General features: G+C 44.8%; 1 protein-coding gene across 1 annotated transcript in view; it reads right to left on the bottom strand.

Moving 5' to 3' along the window:
• Positions 1 to 19003, bottom strand: part of LOC118237154 — a 69524-nt gene that overhangs the window by 17037 nt on the left and 33484 nt on the right. Inside the window, exons 7-8 of the mRNA XM_035435618.1 lie at positions 17310 to 17432; positions 9793 to 10023 (exon numbers count right to left, since the gene is read on the bottom strand). Of these exons, the coding sequence (XP_035291509.1) occupies positions 9793 to 10023; positions 17310 to 17432 (354 nt within the window). The remainder of the gene's footprint in view (positions 1 to 9792; positions 10024 to 17309; positions 17433 to 19003) is intronic.

Raw genomic sequence — 19003 nt, 5'->3', positions numbered from 1 at the left:
GCAAGACAGGCAGCCAAAAATAAACGCTCCGCGAACCTGTCGAGACAGCTTTGTTCCAATATGCCACTGTGATTCGGGTCCTGCCAGTGATGTCCAGACCTATTTATCAGCACCTACAGAAAGGCGCTCGGAGGCATTTCAGCAGATACCTTGTCTAGCGGGGGCAGGTGCCTTCACAGACGGCTGCAGCTATTCCGGTGTGTTGCCTACACGCTGCGACATTCTGAACAGAAACACAGACTGTGTACAGTCTATAAGTCCACAATATTAAATGATGGAAATTTCCTAAGAACATGGAAGAACATTCCTAAGATCCCTAAATGCATTCCCAAATTTTTCATCAGAACACAGAAGAACATTCCTAAGATTCCTAGATGCATTCCTAAATTTCCTAAAAACATGGAATGACATTCCTAAGATGGGAAAAGCAAGCAGCAGATCTGCCATACACACAGAACCGCATGGACTTGGGTGATAATGCAGCTCTTGCTGCTAGATACCTTGATTAAAAGTACTCCTGCAGTACCCCATCTGGGATGTGCTGTACTATTTAGAGATTGTGGTGTGCCAGCGGTGTGTGTGTGAGCACATGTGGGCAGTCATTTTCAGACCAACACCGTGCGCAAAAAAGAGTGATACAACAAGCGAAATAACACATTTCTTTCGTCTGTCTGCTATGTTTTTCCCCCCCAAAGTCCCAAGTAACAAACATTTGCTGAAATCTCATTGGGCCCCAGGAACTGTGGGAAAACATCTCAAGGTGTGCCGTCTTATTTTTGCCCAGATTTGTTTTTCAGTACATGTTGAAAAATATTAAGTAGGATGTGGTGGTGGTACAGCAGGACTCTCTAATATTAGAAGAGCAAACACTACAGACAGGTTATGAAATACTGAGCGAGTATGAACACATTCAGTACTGTACATTCCTGCTCCCATCCAGATAGCTTTAACCAATCACGACAGGAAATACAAACAACACGCTTCAATCCTGCAGCATCTTATTCAAGGGTGCTGAATCACCCATAAACAGCAAACTAGATAGAAGAAAGGGGACAGCACATCACTATTACCATCTACACTTAATACGTTTTTAAATACATTTCAGAACTCAGCCCTCCTCAAATCATATTGAAAATAACCATTTATATGTTCCATAAATCTCATACAACGTTACATGTCATCATAGGTCACTCTATGAATAACATAAAGGACCAGACGCAGCCATGCATGTGCATCTTCCTTGTGCAATATGTGAAAGTTAGATTAAATGTTGTCAGGCTTATGGTTATGGTTAGTTGAGAATGCAGCACCACTGATGTGCTGTGTATTTAAGAATGATTGTACAGTGGCAGATTATGACACGGTTGCCTGGTATTTTTTTTCCCACTATGGCAGCCCGGACACAACATGCAACCGCCCCAGACCTGCTCTATTTGCCTTTCTGCAGTTGTTGCTTATTGATTTTGGGACAGCGAGAGGCGATGAGATCTGACTGCGGCGTTGGACAAACAGGAGTAAACACCCCGCGCTCGTCCGTTTGAAACCGTGCCCCTAATTCGCCACGGCTTTTTAAACAGGCCGAACGCTCTCCGGCTCACAGCTCTGGTTGTGATCAATCAGTCCCGCCGTTCAGTTCTGCTGGGCTGGAAAGTGACCTGTCCGTATGATGGAGTGGACGGGGGGGGCGGGACGGGGCGGCGGGGGGTGAGGGGGTGCTGCTTTAACACGGGGTCAGCACCCCCGCCCTCGTGACTGCATCACCTCGACCGACCTCGGGCACGCTCCCGTGAATTCAAAACACGCCTGATGAAAAGCCCCCCCCGCCCCCCCCCCCCCCCCCCCCCCCCCCCCCGCCTCGCCCCCCTCGCCCCGGCCCAGCTGCCCCCCAGGTGTTGATGGCTTCTCAGACGTGTTCGTGTCAAAGGCTGTTATGTCACTCACTGGCCCAAAGCCCCGCTGACATGTTTTCAAAACAGCATGGTCAGTGTCCTGACAAATAAAGAAACATATATATTCCTCTCTCGGATTACTGCCAAAAGAAAATAAGGGATTTTTTTTTTTGGATGGGTGCGGGTGGGGGGTGGGGCCAGATGGAAATAATAGGCTCGATAATAATAGGTTTCCTTTCTGGTTTTCCATTGTTTATGATCTAAATGCAACAGCAAAGTACATTTGGATGAGTATCTCTTAGTCTCAGCTGTAATGCACTGAACCACCTCATTTAGAAATGGAAACAAGATTACTGAGAAAATAATTAACTGTGTAGGAGTTGATGAGGATCATCATCATTGAACTTTGCCCACATTCTCGCACATATAGGTTTTGTATGTCAAATTTAATATTGCATTTTCCGCACCACCTATCTATGATCTTAGCCAATAGACAAAAGGCTCACCGATATCATCACTGACAGTGATTGATCGCACAAGCCAATTTCTTTGTCAATAAGGGCAAATCGTTCACGTTGACACAATCTCGTGTCTGACATTTTCTAATCTGGCGGTAGGAAATGTTACCAGAGGCAAAGCGATGGACCGTGGCAAACCGCACGAAACCATTCCAATCCGCCGAAGTCCTGCTGTTCTGCGGACACAAAGGAAGAGGCATTTTCGGCGCGCTGCTGCGATTGGAAAAAGGCGTCCGGCAGGCGACTGGAAACCGAGCCGCGGGGGTGAGGGCGGCGGGCGAGCCTACTGATTAACGGCTCAGCCGATCGGATCGGAGAACCGCGGACGGCGGGGGTTTCGCGTGGGGCGCGAAGCGGCCCCGGACGTAAACACGCAAATCACGAGTGGCGCGGCCCGGGGGCCCGAAGAGAGCCTTCTGAAGCGACGGACCACCACCGCTGGTTTTATTTTTTGTAAGGGGGGTGGGGGGGGGGTGAAGGACGGCTCCCATGAACGGGCTCCGGTGGCGGGAGACCCAGCTGCCGAGCCGTCGGATCGATTTTAATGGCGGGCAGCCGTGCCATTTTGAACCGCGGGTCTTCCGCCCTCTGCAGAGAGAGGAGGGGGGAGGGGGGGTCTACATCAAAGACTCTGCTGTGAAACTGTGACACCTCCACAGACCAAAGCCCCTTTTTGATCTTCACTGAAGCTTATCCTGGAGTGCTGTATGCAAATCACAATCGCTCCGTAACCTAAATAGGAAGAAAAAAAAAAAAGCACAATTTTCCATACGTTTCGGGTCCGGTGTCTTGAAAGCGGTAGGCCTCATTTGACATTCTTTCAGCGTGAAACAGTCTCCGTCTTTTATTCCCGTCCTTAAAGAACTATAACATGGCTGCCCCGTGATGTTATTGACGTTGCGGCTGAAATAAGCCCCAACATCAAGTCAACTGCGCCATTTCCCGTCTCCTTCGATCGCCACTTATGCACCCCCTTTGTAAAAAGCCCAAACATTTTATTTCAAAATAAACCATCCCAAATATAACACACATTAACACACGCAATCACCCTGAATGGAGCGCTTATGTTAAGCGAGCTGGCGCTCTGGTGCCCCGCCCACCTCTTCATGCAGCCAATCGTCTGATACGCGCAGCTGCCCCGAACTCCGAGCGCGCCATATATGGGCGTAGCGCGGGGACACGCATCGTCGCGCTTCCGCCCGTTTAGTTCCAATTACGTTTCTGTGCCAGGAGGCCACGCCTCGCAAATGGCTAATAACATTTTGTGTACACAGATCTAAATATTAAAATAAATCATCCGGCCCCTTTTAATACCCAGCCAGATGGGGAGCTTTGTCCGATGCGCTCGGGATGCCCGATCCAAGCTGTCGGAACATCTATCTTGTCGCCGCGGTCACGGCTGCTGTTCGGGGCGGGGGGGGGGGGGGGGGTGGTGGTGGAGATTTTGGGGGTGGGGAGGGGCAGTGTGGGTCCCTCCCTGGCTTTGTTTGCGGTGGGGGCCGCAGTGAATGATGGATGCCCCCCCGCTCTCCTGATGAAGTTCCTGGTATGTGCATCTCCGCTCAGGCAGAAAGGGGACGCATGCTTGGTTTCCCAGGGACACGGGCGGGCCCTATCCGCGCGCGCTTATTCGTAGCGGCTCCTGGCGATGCCTTTAACAGATGGGTCCTAATTCCCCAGCCTACGGGCCGCTTGTCTCCGGGCCAACGGGCCAAAGACGGTTAGGCTGCGCTTCTCCGTAGACGCTGAGCGTAAGCTATGCGCAGCCACAGTGATATACGATTTCCTTTCTTTCCCCCTACACCTTCCACTTCTACTTTTCATGTTAAAATAATATTCTCAAAGCCGCAGGAAAGGGGATGCCGATTACTTAAGAAAAAAGAAAGTAGTTGCCTGTCACGATTTCAATCCCCACTCCTTTTCCAAACAATTTATTTCAAGACTCCTGTAAATAAGGGCTGCAGTGGCTCATTTAAAAAAAAAAAGAAAAAGAAAAGTGGTGCTACCCAGTCACTGTAATGTGAAGTGCGATTTGCTCGATACTGCAACTGTGGCACCGCGTAAGAAAGGACAAATCCCTTTTGGAATCAGATGATTTAGGATATGATAATGCAGACAGAGGCACGCGCACGGCGAAGTTTGGGAAATGTAGCGGAAAGCTGACGCGGAGCGGAGCCAGCCGCCGTGGAGCCTCGGCCCCCGGCAGCCTGCCTGACTCTCGTACGGCCGGGCCCTATTTCCCCATGTAGATGTGGAGAGAGCGGCTCCGCGGGGTGATGAATACGCGCGTGGGTTGGGGGTCCCCCCGCGGCGCAGACGGCGTTGAGGGTTAACGCGGCTGACTGCGCTCGCCGTGCGCCCGCGGCTGAGGTGCTCCGCGGGGAGGTACGCCGCGACGTTCGCCGGGCCGCCGTTTTTCCCGCCGTCGCCCGGACGTCTGGGGATAGCGGACGGACCCCGGGGCAAAGTCACGCGACATAGACGCGGATCGGGGAACCGCGGGGTTGCTAAGAAACGTGCCTTCGCCTGTTTTTTCTTTCGTTTCCATTGACTGTTGCCGTTATGATTCCAAGCATGTATGTATCGGTCCGACACTGAGCTGAAAGAGCGAGGATACGAGTGTGCAAGGTTTGTGTGTTCAGAATAATCACTGCTACTCCACAGTTCTTCTTCTTTTTTGTTTTTTCCAAAGCTTATCAAGCAGCACTGCAAGCTCTGCACGCTCATCACAAGTTTAGAACTTTTTTTACAAAATATTATTAATGAATAAATCATTATTAAGCCACAAATATTTGACTGGATCCAGAGATGTCGTTACAAAACAGAAATTGTGGTCAGTTGACCACTCCCTTGGTTGATTTCGAGGTATTCTTTGGATCACTGCCCTGCTGAAAAATCCATTTGCAAGTTTGATCGTCCTGGCAAAAGGGCGCCAGACTTTTGGCCAAAAGTACATGCTTGCGGGAGCTCATGACTCCATTGACTATAGCAACAGCCTCAGGACATGTAGGTGCAAAACAACCCCATAGCATCAAACATTTACCACCATATTTCACTTTAGGTATGACATGTTTCTCAACATTTCTCTACCCCAGTGAAACAGGAAGGCCACGACAGCCCATGATTCAGTTCCCTGATTACTGTTATTAACTTAAAAAGTTGCATGTTAATTAAAATAATTGTTTGAAGTATGAATAATTGACATCTTTTTGGGAAAAAAATATTACACCTTAAATAAAATGGGTCAATTGCAGGGTGCATAGCTGGAGTTTATTTATCAGATTTAAACCTGAAGTTTTATGAAGAGGCATAAACCATAACTCCAGCTAAGCAGACTGCAATTGACCCCACGTTTCTCTGAGCAACTGCATTAATATAAATGAACATTATTTTGACATGCTATTTATATCATAACCAGTATTATAAAGTAAAAACTAGTCTTGCATGACAAATACTGATTAACTGACCAGCTAAAATAATCAAATTAGAGAAAAAGCGCTTTTTGAGTAATTATGGTTGTAATGCATCCTGCACTATATGATGGCATTGTGCAATTATGCGGTGAAATTTAGAACCTGTTGTACCTCTACGGTAAATTGAAGTTGATTATCTAATTATCACATTGTTGATCATAAAACACTTTTAGAGCCATATTTAGAGCAAGCTGTATTCAGAGATTCTTTACACGCTGAAGAAGGCTAAAGAAGGCTTTTTGCTGAAATGTCTGTGGTATGTTCCCCTGCTGCTTTAGACAATAAATAGCTGAACGTGACGTTTTGCAGTCTTGTTGTGCAGCGAACCATTTCTGATATCCAGTGCAGATACACAGCTACAACACACAGCACTCGCTCATTCTGCCAAATTTAAAATTATGATGAAACTTATTCAACTATTTAAAAGGGCTTTTCAAAACGAGCCAGTCTGCCTGGACTTTGCTGTGGAAAATGAAACGTGGTTCACTGAAATGACAGGATAATGCAGTTCATGCATCTGAAGTTAATGAGTCTACTTTCATTGGCAGTTAAAAACAATAGGAAGGACCGAAATGCTTTAGTTGTACAATCCAAATGCAACAATGAAGAAACTCTTGGCCCCTTTCCCTTCAACATGAGATCAGCTTCCTATCTTGAAGATAACTGCTTTGGATACCCATTCAGATAAACTAAACCCCCCAAGAGTTGTAAATGATGTCATCAGCTGCAACCCTGTTGCTTACCGTCAGCTCTTGTCTCCTACGTTTGATTAGGTTTGCTCACAAACACATACTTCCCTTCTAAAACCATCTTGAACAAAGTAAGTGTATCGTCGATGGCTGCTAGCTGCCATCTTACCCAGCTATGTACATGTTTACAATGCTGTTTTGCTTCTGACAGACCTCTCGTCTGGAAATATACAGAGACAAGCCTTACATAAATTGTATTAAATGGGAATGGACTTGCAAGTAAGCTAGCTACCAGCTTAAATCAGTTATTAGCAAACCTGAGGGAAAAAAAAACCAAAGAAACTCAATGCTTGAGCTTAAGCCTTGAAACTTAAGCTCACCTTTTAAGTTCTAAAATGTCTGTAAATGAAAAAACAAAGAAGTGACCTGCCAATCAAGAGCTAGCGCAATCCACTGTTAGGGGGCTAGCAGCCCTTCTTGATCAGGAGCCAAGCTGCTACCTGTTCAAAATGAGTGCACCTGTGCATGCTTTGTGCTTCTTTGATTTAGCCCACTGGTTCTCAGCCTTGGTCCTGGGGACCCATTGTGTACACAGATTTCCGTTCCCACCACAATTGCAATCCCAGAGTTTCAACAAGCTGTTCCACTTTCTTAATTAGGTGCTTTTCATGTTTAGAGGAATTATTTGCCCTCTTAAGCTACATTATGTCAGAAACTGCTAAGCATGCCATTGAGAATAAAATTCCCATTGTGCTTATTGTGCTATACTGCAAACAATTTTTTAAGAAAGTTACTTTTTTATTTCACTGGTGAAATTAAAGTCTGAGGTGAATTGATAGGAGAACCTAATTAGGACCCTGCTTATTTGCCCCAGTCTTTAATTTGATTAGTTAAAAATGTGTTTTAACCTCTTCATGTAATCATTTACAATATAGCACAATGTGACTATGGAACTTTTATTTTTCATGGTGGATGCATAGCCATTTCAGACATAATGTGACTTGAGAGGGTAAATAATTCCTCTGAACATGAAAAGCACCTAATGGCAGTAACAAAAATGAACAGCTTGTTAAAATTCTGGGATCGCAATTGTGGTTGGAACAAAAACCAGCATACACAGGGGTACTCCAGGTTGAGAACCACTCATTTAGGCTTTATCAGGACCCAGACAATAGCGGCCATTTTAATCGCAGAAGGTTGAAAGCTGCCAGGCTTCACCCAGCTTCTTAGCCTCCCTCCAGATGGGGTTCAGGCCTAGTCTTGCTGGGTAAAGCCAACAACAGGCCCTTCATACACGAGGCTACCTTGCACTGCATACAGCCGTCAGGAGTCTCACGGTGGAGGCTCATCGCATGGTTCCCCTGGGTCCGGTACACATGTGACCTCTACCACAGTGGTTCACAGTGCAAAAGGTCAACCCCAGCACAGCAAAGAAAGGCTTCCATTCATTTACAAACAAGGTCACCATACAATAGCTCAGCAAATGTCCATGAATGGCCTTCAGGAAAGGGTCTCTGTGGAGCCCATGTTCTGGAGATCGATCGTGTCTGTGGACGGCTCGCTGATGATACATGATTTGGGTGCTCGGGGAGAGGTTCCTCAGTGTCGCGGAGGCCTTACGTGGACAATGTGTCACAACACCAACTTTGTTGAGCTGGAAGCCGTTCTTTGATCCCTGGAGTACACCTTGCTGGTTATTTAGTGGATCGGTCATCAAGTGAAGTGACATCACTCTCCTTGAAGGCCCCAGTTAGCACTCTACTTGTAAGAGAATGCACACACTTTTTATCTTCCGAACGTCCTCCAAAGCAGATCCCAGGGGATAGGTGTCCGTCCTGGGAGCTGGTGAAGGATATTCTGTCTAATTTCTGCACATGGATGGATGCCCTAGCACACAACCGGCATTTAGCATGGGTTTCATCCGCTTCCTCCCATTAAAGCTGTTCGTGCAAAGATTACAGAAACGACAGCGTGAGCCCCATTGATGGGGGTGGCCGTCCGTGGGGCGCAGTGGATTTGGACTGAGGATTTGCGAGAGATTCTCTTTAGCTCCCCCCGGGGGCCTGTGGCTCAGGGCCAACCCGCTGCGTGACTCACGGTGGTCGATCCGCCACCCAGCTGCGTGCCCTTCAAGTTCAGCCGCAGGAAAAGGGGAAATTATCCTGTCTCGGCCTCAAAATGGTGACGCTGAGCAAGCTTCGCGCTATCGAGGGCGCCGCCGACGAAAGCTTTGCATGCTGGGAAAGTCGGACAGGTGCTGGCGTCGGTGTGGCATGAGGAGGTCGCGCCCGGTGTGGTGCGAAATGTCGGCTAACCCGTCGCTCAAACGCTGACCGCGTTGACCTTTGACTGCATTCCTCTGTGCTGAGAGAGACTGGGTTTTGAGAAAGCTTCAGCCTCAAGTGGGGCCCACTGTCTGACCCTGCATGACTAATTTGCAATACTGCTGACCTCATGGGTAGGGAATGCTGATTGAAGTAATACCGGACAAATAGCTGAAATCGCATAGGTAACCACAAATCTATGAACAAGGCCAATGTGCTACATCCCATTTTTGGAGCAATCTTTAGAATGCAGTTTGCAAAAGAAGACTTTGCTGGTACATATCAGCCACATACCCTTGAAGGAAATCACCAACAGATGAAAAAGTTACTTCTATTTTGAATGCTATTCATGTTCACAGAACCAAGAACTTACAGCAGAACCACTGAACATACACTTGTGTGCCAAAGGTTTTTGCTGTTGTTTGAATATTTTGATGGTTGTACAGGTTTGCTACACTTTTTCTTGTTGCAGTGTCCAGCAACATAACAACTATTGGCTAAAGCTCAACACATTTCAGTCAACATCAGCCTCCAGGAAACATAATCTTTATGTAACAGACCACAATCAATCTCTTCAGCTTGTATTGCTTTACTAGTCACATCACTGTAAACTTACCTTCTGTCAGATAAATGCACACAAAGGTGCTACCTACACTGGAGTCAGACAGGCCCTAATTCAGAGCCCATCTGAGGAACAGGTAGGCATCATGAGTTCCCATAATGCACATAATTCCACACTGGGCACTTAAATTCAAACTCAATAAAAATCTTCACACAAGGTCATTCAAAGAAAAAAAAAGAAAAAAGTGGGGCAAACAGAGACAGATATGCTTCAGCTTTAAACAGCGTTTAAGGGAACCTGCACATATATTAAATGACACGAGGACAGCTCTGCTCACCCAGGGTGCGGAGGGCACGATCAGAGACAGGGTCAGGAGGTCGGAGCAGCACCGGTCCAGATCGCCGCTGCACCGCGCGGCCTGGTTCACCAGCCGGGCGTGGACCGAGGAGGGGAGCAGCCTCCGGGCCTGGTCGGAGGGGTGGGGCCCCGGGGCCAGGAGGAAGCCCAGGGTCTGCCTCATCCCGTGCAGGTGTTTAAACAGCTGGCTCAGCCGGGACTCCAGGGCGCTCTGCGCAAACGTGGGGGGGGGGGGGGGGGTGAGAGGAAGACATCGACTGTCAGCATCGTCAGACAAGCCCAGCTCTTCACGGGTCGGAGGTCAAGGACCCCCCGGGGGAGGCCCCTGCACCTGCCTGCTAGCCCGGCGGCGCAGGGGCCAGTTTGAGCTTGCAGGACGCTCGTCAGGCCTATCTCCGGAGCAGGCCCCAGGTGTTTATTAAAGCCGAAAGAACAGCTTGAGGTGGTGCGAAGAAAAATAAATACCCTGCGTGGGAGTGCCGTCCCACCAAAGAGCAGCTCCGGTCCTGACTTTAGCCTTCAAATATGAAAACAAGGATCAAACGGCCAGATCTGTCCGAGCCCCGTGAAAAGATCGGTTCGGGATGAGCAGGCTTGCACAGCTGCCACTGTGTTCCTCTCAGAGGGAATGCTCCTCAAGCTACGGCTAGCTACGGTTTCAGAGATTTCAACACTAACACATCCCATTTACATTTGCTTTGTCAATACGGCTTTTTGTGAACATTCCTGTTCAAACACATCAACAGATTTGGTGTGACTATGTGTAACACATGTTTTTATTAATCAAAATCTTCCAGGTTAATTAAGCGCTACTTTTGAATTACTTCATACAATCTAAAGTTACCAGAATGATAATAAATAATAAATCATGTTCTATTTTATTGATAATACAATGACTACCTGTAACTTTGAAAGCTATACATTAATAGTTCTACATCATCAATGCTCATACTTGGGACAGAAAATGAAAGTTCATTGCATTAGTAAAGGTTCTCCTATTAAAATGAGTTTGTGAATAATGACCACTCAATATGATTCTAGAAGTATACATTAATTGCTCAATTCAGAGCCTTGATCTTTTCTGACCATATTTAGAATTTATATTTTTTATCTAAATTATTTTTGTGGAAATTTCAAATTCCAAACTGATGTACAATATTAGAAGTGTCACTTCTGGCACTTGTTGCTGAAACAAATATGGGACTGAATGCCAACATTTCTCTGAAAAACAATATCAAGGTGCATTTTGGCTGAATTAGCACACTTCACACCTTGTACCATCAAACAATGAATTTGCTTCCATCCTTTTGTAAATCATTTTGCTGCGGATTCGTTCTGCGTCCTCTTCCTGTTCTGCCTTGGCTCGTCCACGAAGATTCCATAAATATGGCCCACAGACACGCCGCTGAATCGCATTCTTATGGCCCAGGAACAAAGTGCTTCGCATGCTCCGATTTCCATGGACTTACGACCAATTTGTAGGATGGACGGCCAGTGCCTTGATTTAGAGCGCTTGACAACGGCTGGAACACGTTGGAGTGTGAAATTATTCCAGATGACATACCTCACCTCGGTGCTCACCATATCTAACAACCTTATAAGTACTAACAGCTTTTGGGGATGGGAATCCAAGACCGGGAGTTAGTCAGGCTGGCAGTATCAATCCCTCTCCTTTAAACTCCACAAAGTAGAGCTGTACCCATTCTGTTCTTTGAACCTTGAACTTCCCAAGAGCAGGGATCCTTGTTTTTAAATTTATGACAGCTTGTAAAATGATCTACCAACATTTATTTCTAGCAAGACAATTATATGGTGATGTATTTCTTCATACAGAGACCCCTATGGAGTACAGAAGCAGACTGTAAGGCTAAGCTATTTTAGCAACAGGAATGGTTAGAACTGATTGATTTGTCTTACAAATGTTACAGGTAAAAATGAGCTATTTCATTTTATATAGAAGTTATAGCATTATCATTATATAACATTATAGCCAAGGAGGTAATGACCATATTATTCAAAATAATATGCCTGGTTGGCATTCCTTTTTGTTACAATGCAACCTTCAACCTTCATCGAGTCACTTTTTAAAAACCCTTCACCCTGCGCTACAGTTTATCTTCCATCTATTTTGCATCAGAGCTTTAAAACTAGCTCATTATCATAAGATTAGGTATCAAGAATACAATTTTTGTAATTCAAAAAATGTAAGATGTTCTTTGCTGTTCTTATTGTGCACCTCAGCACCTGTTTCCATTTGGTCATTTTTAGCAGAAGCGAAATGGTATGCCAGATTTTGCATAAATATGGGCATGCTATTATTACGCTCTCATTCATTACAGGTCGCCTTGGATACTGGTGTCTGGGAAGTTGCTTAATAGATAATAATAATAAAGGCCGTGCTGTAATGACCACCTCTGGCCCGCTCTGCTATCTCTAATTTGAACAGCGGCAGAGGCGGGGGGGGGGGGCTTGCCAAGGCTGATGATGGAAAGGTGCTTTAGCATTGGGGGGTGTACGGGTGGGGGGCGGTTGGAGGGGGGGTGGGCGTGACATCAATCTCAGGCCTCGCCTCCGCTTCGCGGGATGCTTCCTCCCTGTCAGCGGCGCACATCAGAGGGGCGCAGACAAAAGACTAAACAAAAATCGGCAGGGAGAACCGCGCCGTCTGTTTCTGCCATCTGGGCGTTGGGCGGGACGGGAGCCTCTCTGTGAAGATTCGAAGGGGGGGGGGGGGGGGGCGAAAATTCACGGGGCGAGCCTCGGAATCAACATGTGTTTCCCATAAGCGCGCCGTCCAAAAAATTCATCCCCGTCTCCTTTTCGGCATTTTCGTCTCTCTCGACGCAAAGCCTGGGCCTGAGACACCGTCTACAAACGACCGACTGAGACGCCGCCTACAGACGACCGACTGAGATCGAGACTGGTCTCCTTCTGTCAAAATACTTTTCGTGCTGGAAAGGGGAAGACAACCAGCAAATTACTTTCATACGTTTACCAAAAAAAAAAAAAATCCCAACAGAGAAAAGAGAATAATATTTCTGGGCAGGAGTACAAGGTGTTGTGTAAATGGTAGGAGTGTTGCCTGGTTACCACTAAATGAAAGTGTTCAACCTTGTAACAACACAGACACAGCAGCAAACCAACCTTGACCTTTGAGAGTAACTGAAAGATTTATCTCTTTATCTCAGAACAAAAAGAGCCTTAAAAAAACGGCAGAATTCTACATGAATCCGTACAAAGGATGCTTACCAAGGCTGTCCGTCCCCTAGCTGTCACATTGCACTGAATTTCTAGACAATGCCGTCACGTCATTGCCTTTCCAAGTACACAACGTGGTATCTGTCAATACCATATATTGTGCTCCTCAACACTGGTTAGCAGAACCCTTTTCATCTGAAGAGCGCAGTAGGTGCCGCTCCTCCCCCTTCTGCGTCGAAGGAGAGAGGAGAGAGATTGGCCTGCCTGAACCCCATTTCGCGTGAGGTGATATTTAATTTCATAAGGCCAAATAACAGACACATCAGGGCATTAGCTATGAAGCATCTACTGAACCCCGGCAAATCAAATTCTGTTAAAGTAGAAGCCTCTAATAACAGAGAAAAGGCCACGATTACACAATGTGTGATATATCTTCCACCCAGTGAATGAAAATCAGGTACAATACCAGTGAAACATCCTGTTGGATATAGTTTGTTTTTGTTTATATAAAAAGACGTTTGGCCTTTTTTTTTTTTTTTTTTGCTTTTGATACTGAAACCCTTCAAGGAACCATGCATTTTTAATTGTGTAAAATAAATATTCCCAATAAATACAAATTATCTAAAAAAAATTTTAAAAGAACTAATTAATCCAAATTAAAACAGACCAAAACTGCATACAGGTAAAATGAGTAAACTGCAACATCTATGGAAATTAAACATTAGCCTACTTAGCAGACGTGCACATTTAGAGAACCTTGCAATAAGATTAGTTTTCAGGTCAAACACTACCAGTGGAAAGTGATGGACATAATGACACACGCCTTTAACAATAAAACACCCAATCAATAAATCTTTCCACTCAATTTAGATTTGATAGAAGTCATGAAAAATATTTTTGCTTTGGTCTAAGCATTGAACTTCCAATAATTTACACTCTAGCTTAAAAAAAAAAAACCTGACCACTTGTCTATACTGTGGAGCACACACTAATTCAATGGAGGATGATAAAATGCAGTCATAGATCACGCAGAAGCATTGTTCCTTCTATGCTGAAAGCTGATGGACTGCACCGCCCCCCCCCCCCCCCCCCCCCCCCCCCCCCCCCACCCAATTCGCTGGACGCTATGACATGTCCCCTGACAGACCACAGGGAGGGGAATATCCACTTTAAATTTAAATGGGTCCACGGGATTCCCCGTCGTTTTTTTTGTGCCAGAAGAAATGAGGCACGGTAGGTGAGCCTAAAGAAATACAGAATACACACTGAGAGAGGGTCAAACATTTCCTCCATCTACTCCCAGGCACAGGAAAAACTGAGCATGAACTGCCAACTGCTTTGTGATATTACCATAAAATCACACAGCAGTCTAGAGGAAATTAAACCAAATACATTCACGCCATGGTAATCATTTGTTGCATATACAGCAAATTTTGTTTAAATTTGATAAAGAAGTACCATATGGTATTCTGTACAAACAAGCATTCTATTTACTGTTGATATCCCAAATTATAATGTTTTGTAATCATTTCAAATATGTGTATTTGATCTTGCTAAGGATTCAACATATGAGATGGCAATGTTCCAAAAAAGCAGCAATTCCAAAGTTACATTATCTTTAAATTCTTTTTTCAAGTTGCCACCATTCCTCACAATGTAGCAATGTTTGGCATGCACCAAAAGGGAATATTTTTTATGTATTCTGATATTATAGCTCTAAGGTTATGTATCAAACACCATATGCATCTTTCAGAATAGATTAATGCAATATTCATTGAAACCAATCTTATTATTTGAAATTCTTTCCACAAAGGCGTATGAATAAAGCCTAATTACATATTCAGCTGAGAGAAGGAGATTATAAATGCAAACAAGAAACAAAATAATTCAGCTCCTTTAAAACCGAAAAGAAAAGAAAAGAAAAGGGGAAAAAAAAGCATTCTCTCCTCAAAGGAGCGTGAGTCTCTTGAAATTTTGGCAGATGTTTACGCCGCCTCGAGACGATTCAAGTTACCGAATGCCTCAAGGCTTTTAAGCAAGACAAGGGTTTTGAGGGACGCCCCGAGAGATTCCACAAGAATACATTCTGGTGAAAATACAGTCGAATTTCTGCGAGATGTATACTGAATACTACTTCCCTTAGACACCGCTGAACACGGTGGCCAACGACTGAAAGGGATTCCTTTCCTACAGGCACATTCATGAATAAGTATGGAATAGTATTATTATTCTCTGATGTGATGTACAATGCACCATGTCGGCCAACTGCATATAGTACTGAGCTTCTCTAAAAAAAAATATTCAGGGCTTTCCTAATGGTATATTTTTGGCTTCATGAATGTTATGGAATACTACTATGGAATACAGATTGCTGTTATTCTATGACTTAATATATACTGCAACATGTACACCAGGGTTGCCCAACCCTGTTCCAGGAGATCTACCATCCTGTAGGTTGTCACTCCAGCTCTAACAAAGCACACATCATTCAGCAGCTAGCGATCTCATTGAGCTGCTAATTAGTAGAAACAGATGTGCCAAATTAGGGTTGAAATGGAAACCTACAGGATGGTAGAACTAGATCGCTAGCTGTTGAATGAGGTGTGCTTTGTTAGGGTTGGAGTGAAATCCTACAGGGCGGCAGATCTCCAGGATCGGGATTGGTTACCACTGCTGTAAAGACTACACAGTATCTGTATCCGCCTTGAGGTGTGAAACAGACCTGGCGCGAGCAATCCCCTTCGATTCGCCTCGGAAGAGTGCCCACTGGCCCTTCAGGCAGCGGACAGCCGCTGGGCGGCTCACCTTGAAGAGAACAGTGGGTGTGGATTCAGTCCGTCAGGGGAAAAAACATTGATTGGCCCGAGCTGCAGCGATACCAGCTGCAGCAACTCAGAAAAGAATGATTATAACCATCACCAGGGGCAACCGTGCCTCCAGGAAAGCGTTCCTGAATCCAGGGGGGGCCCCAAGGCCCCCTCTAATTACCCCACTGCCAGATGACAGCGTGCAACTGCTTTTTAATTGCCGTTTTCCATCAAGAAAGACCAGGAAATACGTCAAATGGACCCTCCGATGTTCCTCCGACACACAAGTTCAGTGAAACACTGGATTGAGGCAATATATGACACGGTGTTATGCTCAGCTTTTTTTCTCCCCCCTCCCTCACTGCAGAGTTTATGTTCTCTGCTGGACTGGGAACTGCATTCACCTGGCCCTGATTGAAAATCCAGCACACCTGTTCCTTTTGGGAAAGCATAAGTTCCTGCCCTTCTCTCTCTCATGGTCAGTCTCTTTGAAGCTGGCACAGCTAGCAGAGTTTTTTTTGTGCGGCTACAGCTGTGGGAAACTGGCATTGTTTGACCACACACTTTTTTGTGTGGATGTTTTCGGGTTTATTTTTGTTGGTTTTGTTTTAGTTTTGTACAGGCAGGTTGGGGTATTTCCAGTCCGCCTTCCCATTGTGGGGAGGCCTGAATACCCCCTCGTTTTTTTCTTTTCTGTCCAGTGTCCACTTATGAGTACTCCTATATATTTTGGGACAATGATTTTGGGACAATGAAGTCCTCAGTTTTGTTCTATTGGTTTTCTGTTTCTTGGTTTAAGTGGCATCATTGAATGCAGCAGCCACTGCTGCCCCTGAATCATTAAAATCCAGAAGGATGTGGGCCATAACACATGATTGTCCAGAAAATATGATGTTCTGAATCTGTCTCTCAGGCAGATGGACATCAGTAAATGGCTTTGTAGTCGTTCGGTGTGAAGCGCGTAAAAATGGCAGCACATAACTACTTACGATTTCAACAAACATTTCCACAAGTGATGACACACAGGAGACTTGTATACAAAGCAAAGGCTGAGTCTGAAGGACCAGCTGCTCTTAAAACATGCCATCAAAGCTGGACGCCCCCCCCCCCCCCTTTTGTTTTTGTAATCGCTTACAGGAAAATGAAATTCTTCCTCTACTTAGTAAAAAGAAGTAGCTGGTCATTTCTCAAAGGTCGAAATGAGATCCATTTAAAATCTTCTAAACAAAAAGTTATCTATAGTATTTTTTTAGCATGCATTTAGAGCGTCAGAGACTGGCATCCTGGTGTCATTTCTGTACATGCAGATGGAATATCAAGCAATTGCTTCACTGTAAGAGAACAGAAAATGGCAACACATTTTCCAAATCCTGCCACTCCCTTAAAAATAAGTTGTTGACGTGCACGAGCGATGAGTGACTGAGTTCAAGTACAGACAGATGCTGACAGAACAGAAATATTACCCAGGGGACTGGTGATTAACTGGACTTACCACTTGCTGAAGGTTTAAGTTATTTGTCTTCCCATAGCAAAGATCCACCAGGGTGACTGGCTGCTTGACCAGGTTCCTCTTGGACATTATCCAAGGCATGGAGAGGTTCTCCACAGTCTTCACCTACAAGCACAAAAGGAAGAATGTAGAGCATCACTCTTAACCGACCTATTCTCTAACCATTCCATGTCCGTTTCAACCCACACAGTGCGCGTTTTCATTAGCATTTACCCAAATAAATGAAAACATCACCTTTAACAAAATAGAAACGAATTGGAATAGATATTCTGTAATTACTATAGCAGATCAATAGCATAGATGTATCTGAAAGATCGTAGAGTCTTGATTCTATTGTTTTGGAGCCTTCAACTAATCTGCAGCAAATGGTCATTTAGTTGCATAAACACATGTGAGGAAAATATTTAGGCAACAGTAAGGTCCCAAGTTCATAATGTTTTTGTTATTATGTCTCAAGTACATTTTAGCCCAGAAGGCATTGCAAAGTAAGGAAAAAGACTCAATTTATCTGGAGCTTCTGTATCGTCTTGTGTTTTTTATTCTATTTATTTTTTTATTGGAGAATAACGAGAAGCCCTGTCGCATTAACTGTCTGTGCAAATGAATTCCGGGACCGCAAGTATCATTTCCATTTCAGAAATGCACGCAATATTAAACACACAGGCAGGGGTAACAGCTGCAGGATTCTCCACAAGAGAATACATAGGCCATCAAAGCCAGATAAGTACAGCTAATTTTTTTTTTAAATGTCCTATTCCTTTTGAACTGCACCTCAAACCAGACTCTCAACATGTTCTGAGCCGCACGCTGGACAACAACAGAGCTGACAACAGAACTAAGGGCGGCATTTCTCCGAGGACCGCCGTCCGTCGAAATTTAATTTTCAAATATGCCCTGGTTCCACTCACTGCTGACCTCAAATCATGTTAGCTCACATCAGCAAAGGAAACAGAATATAGGAGCTGACATTTCCCATATTGTTTCCTTTGAAGGTCTCAAAACTTTGATAACCTTCACCTGAGCTCATCTTTCTCTGAAATGAATGTTTGCTTCTTTAATGTGCCCATCCAATTTTCACTCTTTCCATTTCTGTGAATGTTATTCTTCCTGTTACACCCCCCCACCACCACTGAGCAGTGAACTTCAGACAATGAAACCGAACAATTCCACGATGAGCCAAATACAACTGATGCATAATGAATTGATAAAATCGCATTCATAACCAAATGTTTATATAGAAATATGTGATTGTCATAGGAACTCTGTAGAGACCTTTAAAATGTGAAACAATAACTACGAGTATATATCACCACAAATCACTTACTGTAACATTTTTGTATCACACGATGTTGACTGATTTAGCCATAAGGTAATGAATATAAATATAACATATGTAATAGGGAGAAATATAATAGTTGCATCCTGCATTTATGTGGCAGTTAAAGCTTGTTTTCAATCCTCGTGTGGAATGTGAGCAGCCTTGGGGTTGAGAAGCCGCTCGTTTTGACCTTGGTTTTAAATCAGACAGCGTATTCATAATCAGGTAAATTATTTTCCACATGGTAGAAACAGCTGCAAAGCCATTACCGCAGTGTATGGGTCTCAATGCGTGTTCTCAGGTAATACTTGGCAGATTTGCAAACAGTTTTGATAAGGAAGACACATATTTGCTTTTA

The sequence above is a fragment of the Anguilla anguilla genome, chromosome 10, assembly GCF_013347855.1.
Source record: "Anguilla anguilla isolate fAngAng1 chromosome 10, fAngAng1.pri, whole genome shotgun sequence".
NCBI lineage: Eukaryota > Metazoa > Chordata > Actinopteri > Anguilliformes > Anguillidae > Anguilla > Anguilla anguilla.
Note: the sequence above shows the minus strand (reverse complement) of the source record. Positions and strands in the feature narration are given on the sequence as shown.